This window comes from Cinclus cinclus, chromosome 18 (genome assembly GCF_963662255.1).
Source record: "Cinclus cinclus chromosome 18, bCinCin1.1, whole genome shotgun sequence".
In the NCBI taxonomy this organism is placed as follows: Eukaryota; Metazoa; Chordata; class Aves; order Passeriformes; family Cinclidae; genus Cinclus; species Cinclus cinclus.
The window spans coordinates 6,937,297-6,953,382 of NC_085063.1; the positions used below are offsets into that span (position 1 = coordinate 6,937,297).

At 54.7% G+C, this 16,086-nt stretch overlaps 1 protein-coding gene across 1 annotated transcript; it reads right to left on the reverse strand.

Annotated features, from left to right (window-relative positions):
- Positions 1–11,596: 11,596 nt before the first annotated feature.
- Positions 11,597–15,282, reverse strand: R3HDML (R3H domain containing like). Its single transcript, XM_062505192.1, has 5 exons — positions 15,022–15,282; positions 13,658–13,776; positions 13,012–13,144; positions 11,831–11,946; positions 11,597–11,729 (listed from the first exon to the last, which is right to left on the reverse strand). The coding sequence occupies exons 1-5, from the start codon at positions 15,280–15,282 to the stop codon at positions 11,597–11,599; spliced, it is 762 nt and encodes a 253-aa protein (XP_062361176.1).
- Between the last annotated feature and the right edge of the window lie 804 nt (positions 15,283–16,086).

Sequence of the window (16,086 nt, forward strand, 5' to 3'; positions counted from 1 at the left end):
GCAGGGGATCACAGGTCCCTACAAGTTCCAGAAACCCATGGCTAGGACACTGCAGGGCCAACTGCCTGGCTCCCAGCTAACAAACATGGGAAACTGCTAATCTGCCTGTGAGTATTCCACGTAGGTCTGCAGCACTGGATAACACTACTGTTTGTCCCTTCACATTCCTGCAAGTCCTGGTGCCATTGGCCTCTTGTATCATAAAGAAATTAAAATATATTATGACCATAAACTACATCATTTGAGGAAATAATCTACTTCTAAACATATCATGGGACACTGAAGCCATGAACTTTCCTAAATCAATTGCCAGCTGATAAAGAGTGCAGGTACTGCTGGGACCAGCCCCCAGCTTGTGACTCCTCCCTGGCATGGGGAGCTCGTCCTGTAGGATGGTGACTGGGGGTGCAGGCTACCCCAGGAAGCACGAACCCCAACACCAGCACAAGCCCTGCTTGGGAAGAATTGCTCAAGCAAGAGGAGCAGCTGAATTTTTGCTGAATCCTGGAGTGGAATGGAGACTGCTGGGGTGTTTTGGGGATGAGGTTCTGTAAGGCACAGGGGTGCAGGGCTCAGGAAGCACCAAACGTGTCCAAGTTCCTCACGGTCCTGGCAGTGGTCTGTGGGAACTTGGACACGTTTGGTGCATCCTAAGCCCATGCAGCCTCCTGGCCTCCACACTGAGGTCCCTGTGGGTGCTGGGGGCCAAGGGGCTGAGCACAGAGCTGGCTGGAGGGGGCCACAGAGGGGAACCCTAAAAACCTTTCTGGTAAGGACTCTGTGCAACCAGTAAAGTTTGCACTGGAAGTGTTTTTCTCTTAGTTGCTTCTAAGCTTTCACTATGAGGGCTGGGAAGTCCCACTGCAGATCTGGCTCAGGAGCAGAAGCTGTGGCAGGATCTGTCCCCAGGCCAGCTGAGGCTGCAGCCCGGGGCAGTAATGCCAGACACTGGGAATTGGAATGACTGAATCATTTCCCAGACAGCACAGGCAGTCACTGGGGTATCTATGAGATGCCAGCCTGACTCTACCAGCTCTTCCCCCAGGAGTCACAGCACCCACCATGCTGCCCATGTTGGGGTATCTCTCTCTTGAGCTCTGGAACCAACTTGGGAACATGAGCCGTCACCACCCACAAACCTTGTATGTTCACCCTGCACGAAGCAAATCAGAAACCAGAGACCTGGGGGTCCCAGCCGCTGGGGACCAGCAATACCAGCGGCAACGAGCGTATTTTGGCAGCTCCAAATCCACACTGGAGGCCCTGTCAATGCCCTTCATTCACATAAACTCTGCAGCACTGGTTATGCAGCTGCTTCTCTCCCTGCTGCGAGTGCTGGGGGAGCAGGGGGGTACCTGGTGTTTCCTGGAACAGGTCGTATCTGCTGCCATTCATCTTCCAGGGGCGCTCAGCTCCGTGGGCATAGCTAGGGAAGTCTCTCCCCTGGATGGGGCCGTGCAGCCGGCGAGCCCCCCGCGGGCAGCGGGGCACGAGCCATGCCCAGGAGCTGGTTGTGGTGCAGAGGCAGGGACAGGCTAATCCCTTAATGCTGGTCACAATGAGATTTGATGGGGAGCAGCAGTTTGTGCTGCAGAGCTTCAGGTTTTAAAGGGTTCTGGCCACTACCCGGAGGAAAATTATAAGGTGGCTCTGGGTCTGTGCCCTGCTGTCAGTGCCTGCAGCAATGCCCACTGCTTTCAGGGCCACCTTTCTGAGGTCCCTCACCCTGTCCTCTGGCCTGTCACTGGGCTTCTTTAGGGCAGGGGGTACCTGACCATATGTGCAGCCCTGGAAGTAGATCCAGAAAATGTGCCCGGGTGTGTCTAACAGCAGGGGTGGGTCTGGCTCCTCAGGGAGAAGCCGACTGCTTTTGCTTTAAAGTGTTTCTATATAAATAGCCAGAACACCATATCCTTGAGCTACAACCTTGGTCTCCCCTCCCAGCTAACATCACAGTGCAGGATGGCTCAGACCAGAAGGAAGCAGGGAGGCTGCTGAGCACCCAGAGTTTTCTCCTCTGCACAAATTGTGTTTTGGCGACTGTGGCCCTCTTTATAATGGAAGAGGAAAATCCTGTGAGTTAATAGAGTGGCAGTTCCCTAGGGTTTCACTAAGTGACTGAATTGCTGAAAGGGAGACCTGGGCATCTCTGAATTCAGCCTTGGGCTGCATGGCTGTGACCCAGCTAGGACCAGGTCTCATTGGCATCTGTGTCCAGAAGAACCAACTCAGGGATGAACCCATCTGAAACACCCATTTTCCTTCCTCCTTGGATGACTCTCTTCCTGCCAAGCCCACCTCTGCTTTTGCTGTGCCAAGGAGAAGAGAGCTCATTCCTGCCCCCAGACATTGGGCCCCAAGCAGGGGGGCCCACCTCAAAGGAACAAGTCTAATGGAGCAAAAGCATTCCTAAACCATTCCTGTCCTGGCTCCACAAGCTTCTGCTTCCACTCAGCCCTGCCTGACGTATATTTGAGTTAATTTGGAGTGGCCACAGTCAGCAACTTCCAGAATGATCCTGGTGGGTCAGGAATGGGGAGTGACCAGCAGCTCTGTGCCCAGGGAAGGGTGTGCTGGCAACAGGGGCTGATGCCCAACATTCCCATGTGGAGCAGGGAGCAGCATCAAGGGCAGGGCTAGCACTGAACTGTGTGTAACCCCATGACACCTCCCTGCACCCCTGTGTTGCCACACAAGTTTTAGTGGCTGTAGCAGGAAACACACCCAAGTCAACAGGCTCTCCCAGACAATGGCAGTCTCCAGGCACACACCCATGGATGAGCCACAGGCAGCACTTGGCTCTGCTTCCACCACCTCGGTCCCACTGCCTTGGTGGCAGCAGACAGGGCAGGGGAGTAGCCAGGGCTGTGGATCTGAAGCCCAGCTGTTTGTCCCCTTGTCCCTCCTGCCTCCTTATTCCACTCTTCATTTCCTTTTGCTGCCTTTGCCCTGCCAAGACTACACTCTGCATGATCTGGTTCCCTCAGGCGTCCATCAGTGCTTTGTCCATTCTTCCCTGCTGGGCCACCTCTGCCTGAGCCTGCCTGTCCCTGGCACAGGACATGCTCAAGCTGCAGTGACAGCAGGTGAGAGGCCACTGAGCTGTAGGGGGACCTGCAGCAGTTGTTACTTTACACCTTCTGCTGAGCCCCTCGGTGCTGCCCTGACACCATGCCCAGCCTCACAGCCCATGGCAGCATTCCTTGGGTGGTGTTTGCACTAGTGAATCCTCTTCCCATGCTGAGCTGCTGCTCTTCACCAGGGTGGTGGGGTGGATGCTGCCAGCCCACCTGCTGGATGGGATGCAGGCATTGTCCAGCTGAATGGAAGCCAGGGCTAGTTGGAATGCTGTAGAGGAGCAGCAGCAGCCTCTTATCATAGGGTATCAAATGTGGCAAAATGATCAGCATCCCTTGGGAGCAGAGGGAGAGAGAAGTGGCTGAATGGGGCAGGAGGAGCTGGGCTCTGCCTCCATGAAGGGCACTGGGCCATAAACCCAGCACAGTGGCTGTCCTTTGTGTGTTGGCAAACATGTTGAGTGGGCTTGACTGTTGATTCTGACCATATAAACTGGTGTTGTGGCACTTGTTCAGGTTTGTGCAGGTTTTACAGCTCTTGTTCTGAGAAGTGCCCATGTATTTGGTTTTGCTCCTTCCTTTGGGTCTATCTGTTGACATTGGCTCCCCTAACCAGAGCGTTGGGCCATGCCAGGAAACTGAGTGTGTGTCTCTCCTTGTGCTTCCCACTTTCCCAGGGTTTATCACCTATAAAATCTCGCACACACCCATGGCTGGGACAGCTTTCTGGTGCAGAGGCAGGTGAAAGGTAGCTGCTGGTGGCTGTGGTTGGGGGGTTTGGGTTCCCTGTGCTCAGTGACAGGAGATGAACCACCCACCCTGACAGACAGATGAGCAAAGCTGCAGGGCAGGTGCTGCCCTGGGAAGTCTGGAGTGAACAAGATCTGAGGTCTGTAGGGCTGTGATGAAAATCAGGCTGTCGAACCAACTTGGATGTGAAGAGACAGAGAAGATGCTCCCAGGGCACTGTCACAAAGGATATGGGCTGTGCCTGGTCACCTACGATGGATGCACACACTGTCACCCATTCCCTACCTCCAATCTTCTTCCCAGCAGGAGCTGCCAGCAGCAGTTGTGCCCCCAGGGACACCTTGGTGCTGTAGGCTCAGAGGGCTTGAGCTCACAGTGATAGTCCCCATCTGTCTCTCAGCACAAGACCTCCATTACCATGAGGATGCAGCTGCTGGCATCACTCTGGTGACTGCAGGATTTTTGGGATAGAAAGTCTGGTCCAGCCTCGCAGCGCCAGGGTCTGTTTGCTCCTTGACTTCTGGTGCATTTTCACAGCCACTTGCTCTTCATGAGCCACTCCTCCCACCCCTTTGGTGCAGCATCCTGATCCTACTTTTACTTTTTGAGACATGTATTTCCTGAAGGGATTTGCTGAGTAATCTCTGTTGATGCTCAGGCTGAAGCTTAGACAGAAGCTGTTCCTGGTAGTAATTGCTTCTGGGACCCAGCTTTGCTCAGAGGCCCCGGTGCCTCAGCCCCAGGTTCACCGTACAACCACTACCCTGAAATTCACCTTCCGTGAAAATTCTGCAACATTTGCCATTTCCACATACGTTTCTGCCAGGAACCTTGTTTGCTTGAATATTTGAGGAAAGCAAACAGAGAAGGAGCCTGAACACAAACAGTCATTGATGTTTTCTTGCAGTCTTTGCCCTTTTCTAACCCCAAGCCTACCGGCAGAGATACTTGCAGACATCCCCTGATGTACCCTTGGCTCTGCCCTGTGTGCTACTGTCCCCCACTGTTGGCCCTGGTCCTGCTGCAAATATTGCTGTATGTAAAAGAAACTCACCCACTGCTTGCTGTCTGTAGGACCACCACCACTCACCACCACTTTGCACTCATGCTAAGTAAACATTTTTTAATTCCATTTAAGAAATGCCAGCAGATGACTAACAGAGTATGACTGGCAGATTTACACCTGCCCTGCTGAGCTCAGAACATCTCTCAGACACTCCTCAAGCCTTCCTGAGCCACTTGCTGCTCACCTTCCAGAGCTGGAGCTCATTTCATGCTGACAGCAGCCCTCTGGGCTCACTCTCCCTATAAAAATACCATTGTGTTTCAAGAAAAGCCAAAGTTGAGGGTGTGCTGCTGGCCCCATAAATGGCTGGAATGAGGTGGGAGATATCACAGCCCTGTGTGTAAGTGCAGACACCCTGTGACACTGAGCAGCACCCCTAGCTCTTCCCCAAGGAAACCTTCAGCAAGCACCAGCAAACAGCTCTTGGGAGCAGGCCAAGTTGCTAACACAGTGATTGTCCCTTTTGCATCCCAGCAAATACCTGTGCTTATTCCTGGCTGTACCAATACCTTGCTCTGCCACTGGAAAGTGCTGACCTTGCCAGCACCAGTGTTACAGCCACCCCAACATCCAGCAGGGATAGCCAGAGTGGTGACAAGGAAAGGGACTGTGCCAGATGTCCTAAGACCCATTGGTCCCTGATGGCTGCCAGCTCATGGACACAGAGAACAAGGAGTAAACAGAGGAAATAAAGAGCAGCTGACATGAACAGTTGAGAACGAAAAACTCAGTTCAGGTCATATCTAGAGGAAACCTGTAAAAACGTCTATGTGTTTGGCAGTGAAAATTAAAAATACTCAGAAAATTGGCCCCCTCTTATGTTCCTCACTTGAAACTATTCCCCACATCTGACCAGAGCTCCTGAGCAGCAGTGACGTCTCGCATTTTTCAGCTGTTTTCCAAAGCTGCTTTACTGATCAGGGCCAGTCCTGACCACGTGCTGGTCCCTGCTGTAACCACCACCCCTGGGGATCCCCAGCTCTGAGAAGATCCAAAATATGAAGGAGTGGTGCTACCTGCACTGGGATTGAGACCAATTGCCCAAATTGTGCCCAAGTCTCAGTGGGAGGATAAAGGTGGATCAAGGGGCTTATCCCTTCCTTGCTACCCAGGAAGAAATGTTCCCCTTGCCCCCTCTCCATCCTCCACCTTCTCACACACCTATTTGCAGCTTCCTACAGGGATTTAACACCAGTGGAGCCCTTTCCTGCTCACAGTCTGTCCTCAGCAGGTGTTGGTGAGGATTTTGAATGTGCCTCCAGCTCCTCATCTCTCTAGAGCTGAAGCATCACTCCCTTCTCCTCCAGGGACCCACTCAGGGTGCAGGGACAAGCCAGCTTTGTCACTGCCTGGCAAGGCATCCACCAAGTCCTTTACACAAGGCACATGTCTGATGGGAAGGAAATAAGTGCCCCCAAGGTGTCATTTAGGGAAAATGCTGGTGACAGTCTGGGGCAGGGATGGATGGGGAGGGTTGCAGTAACTGCAGTGGGTGGATGCTCTTACTGATGCCACCACTGCCAAGAGAGGGCCAGACCTGCTCGCTGTGCTGAGGCTGAATGCCAGTGCCAAGCTTCCCCATTAGAATATATCCCTGACTTCAGATGGATCCTGAAATCCCGACTCTCCTAAAAGAGATGGAGAGAAGGGAAAATCAGAAAAATCTTTCCATCTATCAAAATAAACTGAAAACAACTCTGTGACCTTCTCCAAGGCTGAAGGCTCCTCTGGAGGACCCTGGTGTGTCTCCATCAGGCGTGCCAGCTCCATAGCCTGTCCTGCTGGGGCCTGGGAGCTGCTGGCTGCAACGGCACCACAATGGCCATGCCTGGGGCTCAGCAGCACCACCTCTGTGCGAGCTCCCCCACTGCTCTGCAAGGGAATAAACTTCCCAGTGACCCTGGAAGGGTTTGGCCAGCACTTTGCCGTCTGCAGGATGGTGCATCCCAGCTGCTGTGCCCATTCTGCTGCCCAGCCCCAGCCCAACCCTACAGAGCTGCTGGGGAAGCCAGGCACTGCCCAGTCCCCCATCCCACCAACCCTTCCTCACCTCTATTTGGATAACTTTTCCACCCATTTTATTTATGAGGACTCCCCCTCCTTCTGCCAACACTCTTGAGTTTCCTCTCATTTAAGTCTGGGAGGCACGTCTTGCTTTTTTATTCCTATTATTTCTCTCTCCCCCCTGCCTGGCCCCAGGCTTGCAGCAAGTGTCAGCCAGAACCTGCTTTTGTTTTGCCATGGGAGCAGATGGGCAGAGCAGCCCCAGGTGGGATGGGCAGTGATTCCTCCCCATCCACCCCACAGCACCTGGCTCTGCCTGCACTTGCCCAAGGTCAGCACACGGCTCAGTTATTGACTCTCAGACTGAAAAAACAAAAATAACTTTAAAAATCATCATTAATAAAAACATTATTTTTAACATTTCAGGAGAAAATTACTGTCAGAAATGTTTACCTGCCTGTGTTTGAGGGCACTGAATGTGCCAGGGCTGGCAAGTGGCTGCTCACATTAGAGTCAGCTGCAAGTGGGCAGAATAACTTCACCCTAAGTGATTAAAGAGCTTGTTCAGCTCCTCGTGTTGCATGTGTCAGGCAAAGCCGGTTGCTCACTGCAGAAATGAAGTTGGCTTTGCACCCTGGATGTGGGTGGCCAGGCCTAGCCACCCTGCACCACCAGGTCTCCCAGGCTGATGTGAACATCTCTTGAACCTCTCCTTCTCTTGCAAATGAGGCGTAAGTCAGTCCCTGTGAGCTGAGTGGGTCAGGAGCCACCTCCCACCAGCAGCAGGAGCTTCAGCCTGGAGGATGCTCAGCACTGGCTCCTCCTGGGCCAGTTCTCACTCCAGGATCCAATCCTCTGCACATCTCAGAGGTATCAGCTCACACCTGTCCTTCACCACGTGGCTTCTTGCACTTTGACCAAGGAGCACCAGCTGGATGCAAAGACACAACCTGCACTAGACAGACCAAAATCTGGATGGTTTTCTGGGCATCCTCCTGCTGCTGGCTCTGCAGCTCAGAGGCAGGAGTGAACAGGGGTCCTCCAGAGACAAATGCACAAATGAGCAACCTGATAAAAGCAGGCTAAAACTCAGCATTCTGTAAGTGTTTAATCACTGCCTGCTCTAGCCCAGCCCAATGACACTACAGCAGATCCTATACAATTCCTACACATTTCCATTGCCATAGGCCATGGACCTAGGCTGATATGCCCCATGTCTAGCTATGGCTCACCATGGGGTGATGTGACCTGAAATAAAGTGATCTGCAGAGTATGTCCTGGTTTGAAAGAGTACTAAAGTGCTGGAGTCTGGGGCAAGGAGGGACAAGGTGGCATGAATGCCACAACAGAGGAGGGATAGGGCTGGAACTGACACCCATGGGAACCTGGATCAAGGGAAGCAACCACCCAAAGAGAGGCCATGAGCAAAGTGCAAGAGGGTGGCCTGGGAGTCCCACGAGCCCTACTGGGACCTGGGTCTGCACACAAAGTACCTGGAAGGTGGGCTGTGCTGGGGCTGCAGGCTCGTAAAAGAGAAGAGGAGCGGGACATGAAAAATAGAGTGAGGAAAGGCAAAGGTAGTATGATGGAGAGTCCCATGATGGAGAGCTCTTGAGAGTGCTGGAGAGTCATGAGGATGTGATGGAGAACCTTGTAACTGTGAGACCTCAACTGCTGGGATCTCACTCCACAGCCTGACCATGCCCAGGGAACCAGGGTTCCCAGAACACACGGGACCAAACCAGCTGTGTGGGGATGCTGCAACACAGGCACAGTTGACCCACCCTGAGGATAACCATGGGCTGATGTCAGCCTGGGCAGGGACACCTGTCCCCCGTGGTCCACGTGCATTTGTTGGCGGTTGGCATCTGGCACAGCCAAGGAGCAAAACACAGGGCTGCTCCAGACTGGTGCCCACTGTGCCACGCCAGGAGCACGGACACAGGCCTGGCAGGCATCTCGCTGTGGCCAGGTGCCCAGGCAGCATTGTGCCACCTGATGCTGTGCCCCGCAGAGGCTGGAGGCTGCTGCTTGTCCAGGCACTACATTCCCTGCTGGGAAACCTGCCCAGCTGTAACGCCGGCAGGAGCACGGCGCTGGCAGGCGCCCGCTGTGCCCACTCACGCAGCCCAGGCATGCCACGGGCAACCTGCAGCCTGTGCATCGGGGCTGGCTGTGTGTCCTAGGGCAGCACTTCACCTCCTCTAAACTGCTGCCACTTCTACTGCCAGCCCAGCAGCATCAGCCCCTCTGCCAGCACGTGGGGCCGCTCTGCTGCCTCCGGCACGTGCCTTCCTCTTTGGGTCAAGCAGAGTGAAAGAGAGAAAATGCACACATAGGACTTACATCATAGCAAAATCAACCAGAACCCTTCTCCTGCCTCCATCTCCAGCCTTTGCAGATGGCTGAGCCGGCGGGGAGCACGGGGGGCTGGGGGCTAGGGGCTGCTGGCCGCTCCCAGCCCCGCTTCCCGCGAGCGACGCCAGGCCGGCAGCGCGGGCGATGGGAACGCTGTACTCACCATATGGAGCCTCCATCTTAGCGCTTAGCTGGGTGCTTACATTGACCATGTCTCGCCGGCTACTGCTATGGGGACTTGGGGCGAAAACCAGAGGAAGTAGAGGAATCGAAAAGAAATCTAAATAAATAAATAAAAATGTCTCTCACTAAGGAACTAGGTGAAGGCAGGAGGGAGCGCAGAGAGGCAGGGCGAGGAAACCTGCCTCTCCTGTTATCTTATTGATTCGCTTAATCAGGGCTAATGTGGGTGGAGATGTTAAATAGTAACCAAGCTCTTATGGAAACCAATCTGCAAGGTGCCGTTGCTGTAGCTATAGTAACTGCTGCCAAGCTAGAAACTCAAACAAGGCTTTTACTGGACTCTTTTGGGGCTCCCGCTTCCAGATGGTGTCAAGGCTGGGGCAGCCACCGGGCTGGGGCTCACCCCTGGCCACGGGGAGTCGGGGAGGCTGGATCCAACTCCGCAGTGGCCCAGGTGCTGCCAGGTTTTGTGCCATCGCCCACCCAAGATGGGAAAACCAGGTCTGAGCCTGTATACAGCAAAGGGCAAACACAGCATGGGGGGCCAGGGGCTGTGGACGAGTGTAGGGACTGGCAAGGGCAGAGAAGAGCCTGGCTGAGGCACAAGGGGCAGGATGCCCAGGCCATGGGTCAGGACTTGTCCCCCTGGTGTCAAACCAGAGAGGTTGCCTGGGGATGGGGAGCTGCGGGGATGCTGTGGTGGGATGCAGGGTGATACCCTGAGCACAGGACTGGGCATGGGGTGCTTGCAGCTCCTCCCTGTCTCTCTCTGCTCTCCAAATCGGGGGTACTCATGAGGTGCCACAGGCACTTGTGGTCATCTGTGCTCCCCCTGGGACTGCAGCATCCAGGACCTCATGGTGGCAGATGTGCAGATGGGCTCCCCAACCTCTCCATGAGGCTGTGGCATCCCCTGTGCCACTGGGGGCTCCATGACAGGAGCAGTCCGGGCTGCCAGGGGCTGTGCTGAGGCCATCAGGGCCATGTGCAAGAAGTGTTGCTGAGAGGACACCAAGTAGATGGGGAATCCAGAGCTGAAGCTGAAAAAATTATTATCCATCAGCACAGAGCCTTTCATATCTCCTGTACATCTCAGGAAGAGGCCAGGCTGGAGGAGGCACAGAGAGGTCCTTACAAGCCTCAGGATTCCCCCCAACATCTCAGCTATTGAAACCCTGCAGCCCTGAGGGGGCAAAATTAAGGATATCTGCTCCTCTGAATGGAAAAGCACATCCCAAGGGAGCATGTAGTGAGGAGAGTGCTGCTGGATGCAGGGGCCTGCAGCACAGGAATCCACAGCTGGATGCTCAAATCCAAGGACTTGTAATTCAGGAATCCCTGGGTTTGCCGAGTGCTGAGACGTTATAGGGAGGGAGAGGATGTGGATAATGGGGTGCTCAGTGGCAATGGGGGCGAGGTAGAGTAGTGGGATGGTGTGGGACAGCCTGGTTGGAACAGGGAGTGTGTGTCCCTTCAGTGTCATCATCACCCCGTGTCCCAGCAGTGCTGGCTTCTCCCACACGATGGAGCAAGGCACCCAGGCATCTCCTGTGCCCATAGCCCGTGGCCCCACCGAGGGCTTCTGCAGCCCCTTTGCTGCTTACCCCCAAAACCAGAGCAAAGGCACTGCCTGGCTCGGTGTCAGCCTGAGGCTTCAGGCCACGAGTGAGGGAGAACCAACACAAGCATGGGGGTCTCCAGGCTGCTTTATTGGGGGGCTCAGAGCTGGGGGCCCCATGGTCAGAGGGGCTGCTGTGAAGCAGGAGCATGCTCGGGGCTCCCCACTTATCCAGCTGCTCACCACAAGGGGAACATCTTGGTATTCACTTCCACCAGCTTCTGCCTTGGCACCTGGGGGGCTGTGGGGAAAACCCCCCGAGTCTGAAGAGCAGGGACCATGCAAGCCAGCCCCACTCCCTCCATGAACCCCTAAACCATCCCTGTTTCAGAAAATAGGGACCTGAACTGTCCCTAGTTCCCGCAAAGTGGGAAGCAGCCAGACAACACTGCTGAAGAGGTGTGTTAGAAAAGCATTTTCCTACGTGGCATTAGGGATGAAGCAGGTTGGACAGCCAGGTTGCTGGGGGGGTCAGTGTTATAAATAATTCTTGTTCACCCCATCTCCATTCCCAGGGCTCCTCCTGGGGTTCCTGCAGCCCTAAAACCAGCTGACTTGGTTGGATTTGACTCCGGTGAAGCACATATTGTTGGAGCAGCCCCCACCATAGGAGGGTGGGCAGGCTGAGCACGGCCGCCCCACCTTGTAGGGTGCTTCACCCAGCCAGTTGCCCCTAAAAAGAGAGAAGGGCATCACCTCTGAGCATCAACAGCCCACTGCTGACACTGCTGTGGGGAGGGAGGATGGCACGGGGGGCTCTCCCCAGTCACTTACTTGATGGCATAGTTGCAGACGAGGAGGATGGCGTGACGCCACGTGCTGCCCCACACCCGCACATTGGCGCAGGTGCCCAGGGCACAGCCCAGGCGGCTGGAGGTTGCCCACACCATCTGCTCCAGAATAGAGAACAGACACGATTGGTGTCCATCCACCCGGACATCCCACAGCTGATAGCCCCAGGATGCCAATACAGGGCTCTGTCCCACCAGGGAATCGCGTCCCAACTGCCCCAATGTCTTTGGTTGGATACTGTCCTATCACAAGCAGTGCTTTGTTACCTGAGGGTGAGTTTTTGCTCTCTCCTACCTGAAACCTTCATTACCTGGCATGGGATTGCCTTGCCAAACTCACATCCCTGAGCAACAGAGTCTGGGTCACTGCTCCAATTTCTCCAAATTAGCTCCTAAATCTCACACTGAATCATGGCTAGCAGCTTACCCTCCTCACAGGGAGCTCAAGCAAAGACAAAACTTCTCCTAAAGTCTCTCCAGGTTAAATCTCTTCCGTAAAAAGTGTATATTGCCCTTTTGCAACTGAGAGCATCCCTGAGCATCCCCATGGATGAGCCACGTGGGGATGCAGATGCTCAGGTAAAGGTTGGAGCCATAAAGAAGAGGTAATTAGTGGCTAGCACACCTCTGCTGCCAGGCAGAGAAACAGAGGAGTTTTCCGCCTTGTGCTGCCCAGGTTGTGTGGGGATGTGCCAGGGGTTGAAGGGACTGCATTCCCAGGGCACCAGAAACAGCTGGGTGCTATGAAGCTGTTCCATCACAGACAGAAGGATTCATGCTTGGCAAAAGTACAAAGCTTTTTTTTTTTTTTTTCCTCTTCACCACCTTTAAATTTCCAGAGGTGCAGTGAGGAAAGGCCAAAGGAGGCGGAAGACAAGCTTTTAAAAAAATTGAAACCTCCTTGTCAACGGTCCAGAAGGTCCCAGCTGCTCCTCCAGTGGGCTGTGAGCCCCTGGGACCTTCCTGCAACAGCCCAAATGCTGGAAATGCCCAGGGTGGGAGAGCATTGCTGGCATCCCTCCAGCAGACACAATGCCAGCTGCCAGGACTGCTGCCTGATCTGAAGCTGTCAGCTGCCAGGGTTTGATCCTGGATCAAGAGAAGAGCTGTGAGCTGCACAAGGCCTCCCTTTGCACCTGGATGCCGGGGGGCTCCAGTGCTCACCTGCGTGTAGTGGCTGCAGACGGAGCCGCTGCATTTGGAGGGGCAGCGGGGGCTGCACTCACGGGGGTGGGGAAAGGAGTAGTGCTGCTTCTCCTGGTGCCAGGATTTCACCATGTCCATGATGGAGCGGTACCTGCAACAGTGCTACAGGTAAGGTGATCTCCTCCGCACCAGAGGTCATGGTGAAGGAAGGGAAGCTCCACATTGATGAAGTGGAGGAGAGAAATGGTTTGGAGCCAGGGTCCCTTGGGAACAAGCATTCCTGGGGAAAAGGGGTTAATGATATCCTTGTGCCAAGCCCACTTGTGCTTGAGGCCAGAGGACCAGAGACACCTGAGCTCTCAGCCATGTGGAGGTCCAGGACCCATATCCCTCTGGTCCAGGTGCCTGGCAGAGAGGGGAGCAATGGCATACTTCCCAAAGGAGCAGCAGGCACCTCTGCTTTCCTGTATTTACCCATCTGCAAGAGCTGGGCCCTCCTCCTCCACCCCGGGGTCCTTGATATGCCTCTCAGCTCTCTCTCACTCCCATGCAATGCCAGCTCAGAGCCCCTCTGCTCCCTGACTGAGGGGCTGCTGCTGCTCCTCCTCCAGCATTGTGGGGTGTGGGGGTTTCCAGGAGCTCACTCTGCCTGCAGGGCACTCACCTGCCCGATTGGATGGAGAGGTTCTGTCCCACATACTTCATCAGCTCGGGGGGGCCGTGGTCCCACAGGCAGCGTGCAGCCCACGCCTCCGCTGCCCTGGCCAGCCGCTCATCCCACACCTGACCACGGGAAAGGAGAGGGGCAGGCAGGAGTTTTGGCTTCCCAGAGGAGGGAAGAGGAGAAACCTGCTCTCTTGAGCTGTGGGGGCTTTCTGAGCACCCCTGAGTGTCCAAAAAATACAACTCGTGCATCAGAAAATACCCAGGGGAAGGAAGCACAGCAGCATGTCCAGGAGCAGTGGACCTCCCGAGCTGCTGCCACAGCCCCTGGACACACAACAGAGCAGAGTAGGGATTCCCTGCAGCACTGCAAGCCCTGTGTGTGTGATCCCCTCCTGGAATGAGCTCCTGCACAAGGTGGAGCTGAGCACAGGGGTGAAACCCTGCAGCCCTGTGCTGCTGCTACAGCTCGCAGCTGTCCCAGCCTTCAGTGCAGCCCTGGCTACAGCCTGACCGGTGAGCACAGCTGGTTCCTTCATGCATTATTTAAAGCTTCCTCACCCATCCTGAACGCCTTTGGGGAGATGCCTCTGTGAGTTATTTTGGAAGGCAGGAATTTAGGCCAGTGCAGGATGCTCCTGGGCATGTCTGACCTGCTCTGGTACCCAGCAAGCTGGGCTGCTGTGTGCTTCTCCAAGACCGCATCCAGGGACCACCCAGCTGCTCCCTCAGAGCTCTGGTCCCCTTCCCAGGAGCAGAGCAGCATGTGGCACCTCCTGCCCTGTGTAGGCTGGAAATAGCTCCTCTTGGAGGACCTTTAGGGCTGGGTTAGGAGCTCCAGGCAGGGTGGACAGAACCTGGGGAAAACTCTGCCCAGGGTGACCCTCATCTGGAGTCGCCCAACCTGTCAAGGCTGCACTTCCCCTCCTGGACTCTCTTCTGCACATTTCTTCTCCTGGGAGCTGGCACCACTTGGAACACTCAAAAGGGACCCTGGAGAGTGTGATGGGATTGTTCCTCACAGATGCAATCAGGGGAGAGGCTCCTACCTGGGCTTTGGGTTGGGACCTGAGCTTTCCATTCTTGTAGCCACCTCCCAGATGTCCCAGACACAGGCCCACAGATCCTAAATGTGCCCTCATGGGGAAACATCTCTGTCCTGGGACTCCATCCCACCTGCACAGAGGCTGCATGGATCTGTTCAGCCGCTGGGACACAAAAAATCCCCCCCAGGGCACGTGTTCAGCCAGGAATCCAGCCAGCACCCTGACATCCCTACAAGGCTGGGGCTCCCACATCAGAGGTGAGCCCCTTGAGCCCACCCAAGCTGTGGACCCAAAACTACCCTGCCACGGCCCAACTCACCATATATTCCATATTGGCAGCCGGGGGGGACACCTGTGCCCGCACTTGGTTGTGATAGTCCAGGATCACACTCATGTCGTGGGCAGAGAGGTGTCGCTTCCGCCGGCCCCGCGGGACCCCCTCACCCCACAGCAGCCCTGCGGCCGTGCCCCCGGGAGGGGACAGCAGCTCGGTGGCGTTGGGCAGCAGGAAGGAGCTGGACAGCTGTGTCACCCAGCAGCCCAAGGCTGTGAGGTACAGGTGCATGAGGAGCACAGCCATGCCCGGTGGGATCAGCCGGCAGATTTCTGCTCCTGCACGGAGTTAAACAAGGACAAGGGGGATTGCTGGTCCCCGCTGCTGGTGTGCAGACCTAGGAGAGAAAACAACACAGGTGCTACTCAGGATTGCAAACACCATGCAAGCACCATTTCCCAAAATAAGGTGGAAACGATTTTTCCTTTTCTCCTATTAATAATAGCAATTTTCCCCTACTAAAAATAATAAAATTTAAAATTAATCTCTTTATTAACCGTATTTATCAGATCAAATTTCCCAGAACTGTCAGAGAGATGTCTGGGGAATCAGTTTTCTTGATTGTTTTGGGTTTTTTTTAAAGATAAAATCAGTAGAAAGTCTCCCCCATTTATTCATTTATGGCACGTACCTGTGGCACAGGGGATGGTTAGGAGTATGCTGAGAGTCACTTCAACTGCCTGCCCTGTAACTTCCCAGGAGTTTGGGTTGCTGAATATATCCCCAGCACAAACACAAATCTCAAACAGGTAAAGAAACGCACGGCAAGACTTAAAAGCATTGTGGAGAAATCCTAAAGATTCTTTTATCGCGGGAAAAGAAAAAGCAGCCACTGCAGAAGCAGAGTATTTTATTAAAGAAAAAAAAAAAAGAGGGAGAGGGAGAAAAGGGTGGAATACCCCTCATCCGCCAGCCGATGCACCTCCTAGCATCCCTGCCAGCCCTTCCCGAGCAGCGGGAGGATGCTCCCGGGAGCACGTACCGTGAGCACCGAGCCGGGAGCGGCGGCGGCAGCGCTGGGATTGACCTCCGGGACCGACCTGCCGGGGC

Excerpts from the sequence above, each read along its gene's own strand:
- R3HDML (XM_062505192.1), bottom strand. The coding sequence starts at position 15,282 with ATGGCTGTGCTCCTCATGCACCTGTACCTCACAGCCTTGGGCTGCTGG. Across the intron at positions 11,947-13,011 it reads TCTGCAGCCACTACACGCAG|ATGGTGTGGGCAACCTCCAG; the intron begins GTGAGCACTGGA and ends ATTCTGGAGCAG. Across the intron at positions 11,730-11,830 it reads GTCTGCAACTATGCCATCAA|GGGCAACTGGCTGGGTGAAG; the intron begins GTAAGTGACTGG and ends CTCTCTTTTTAG.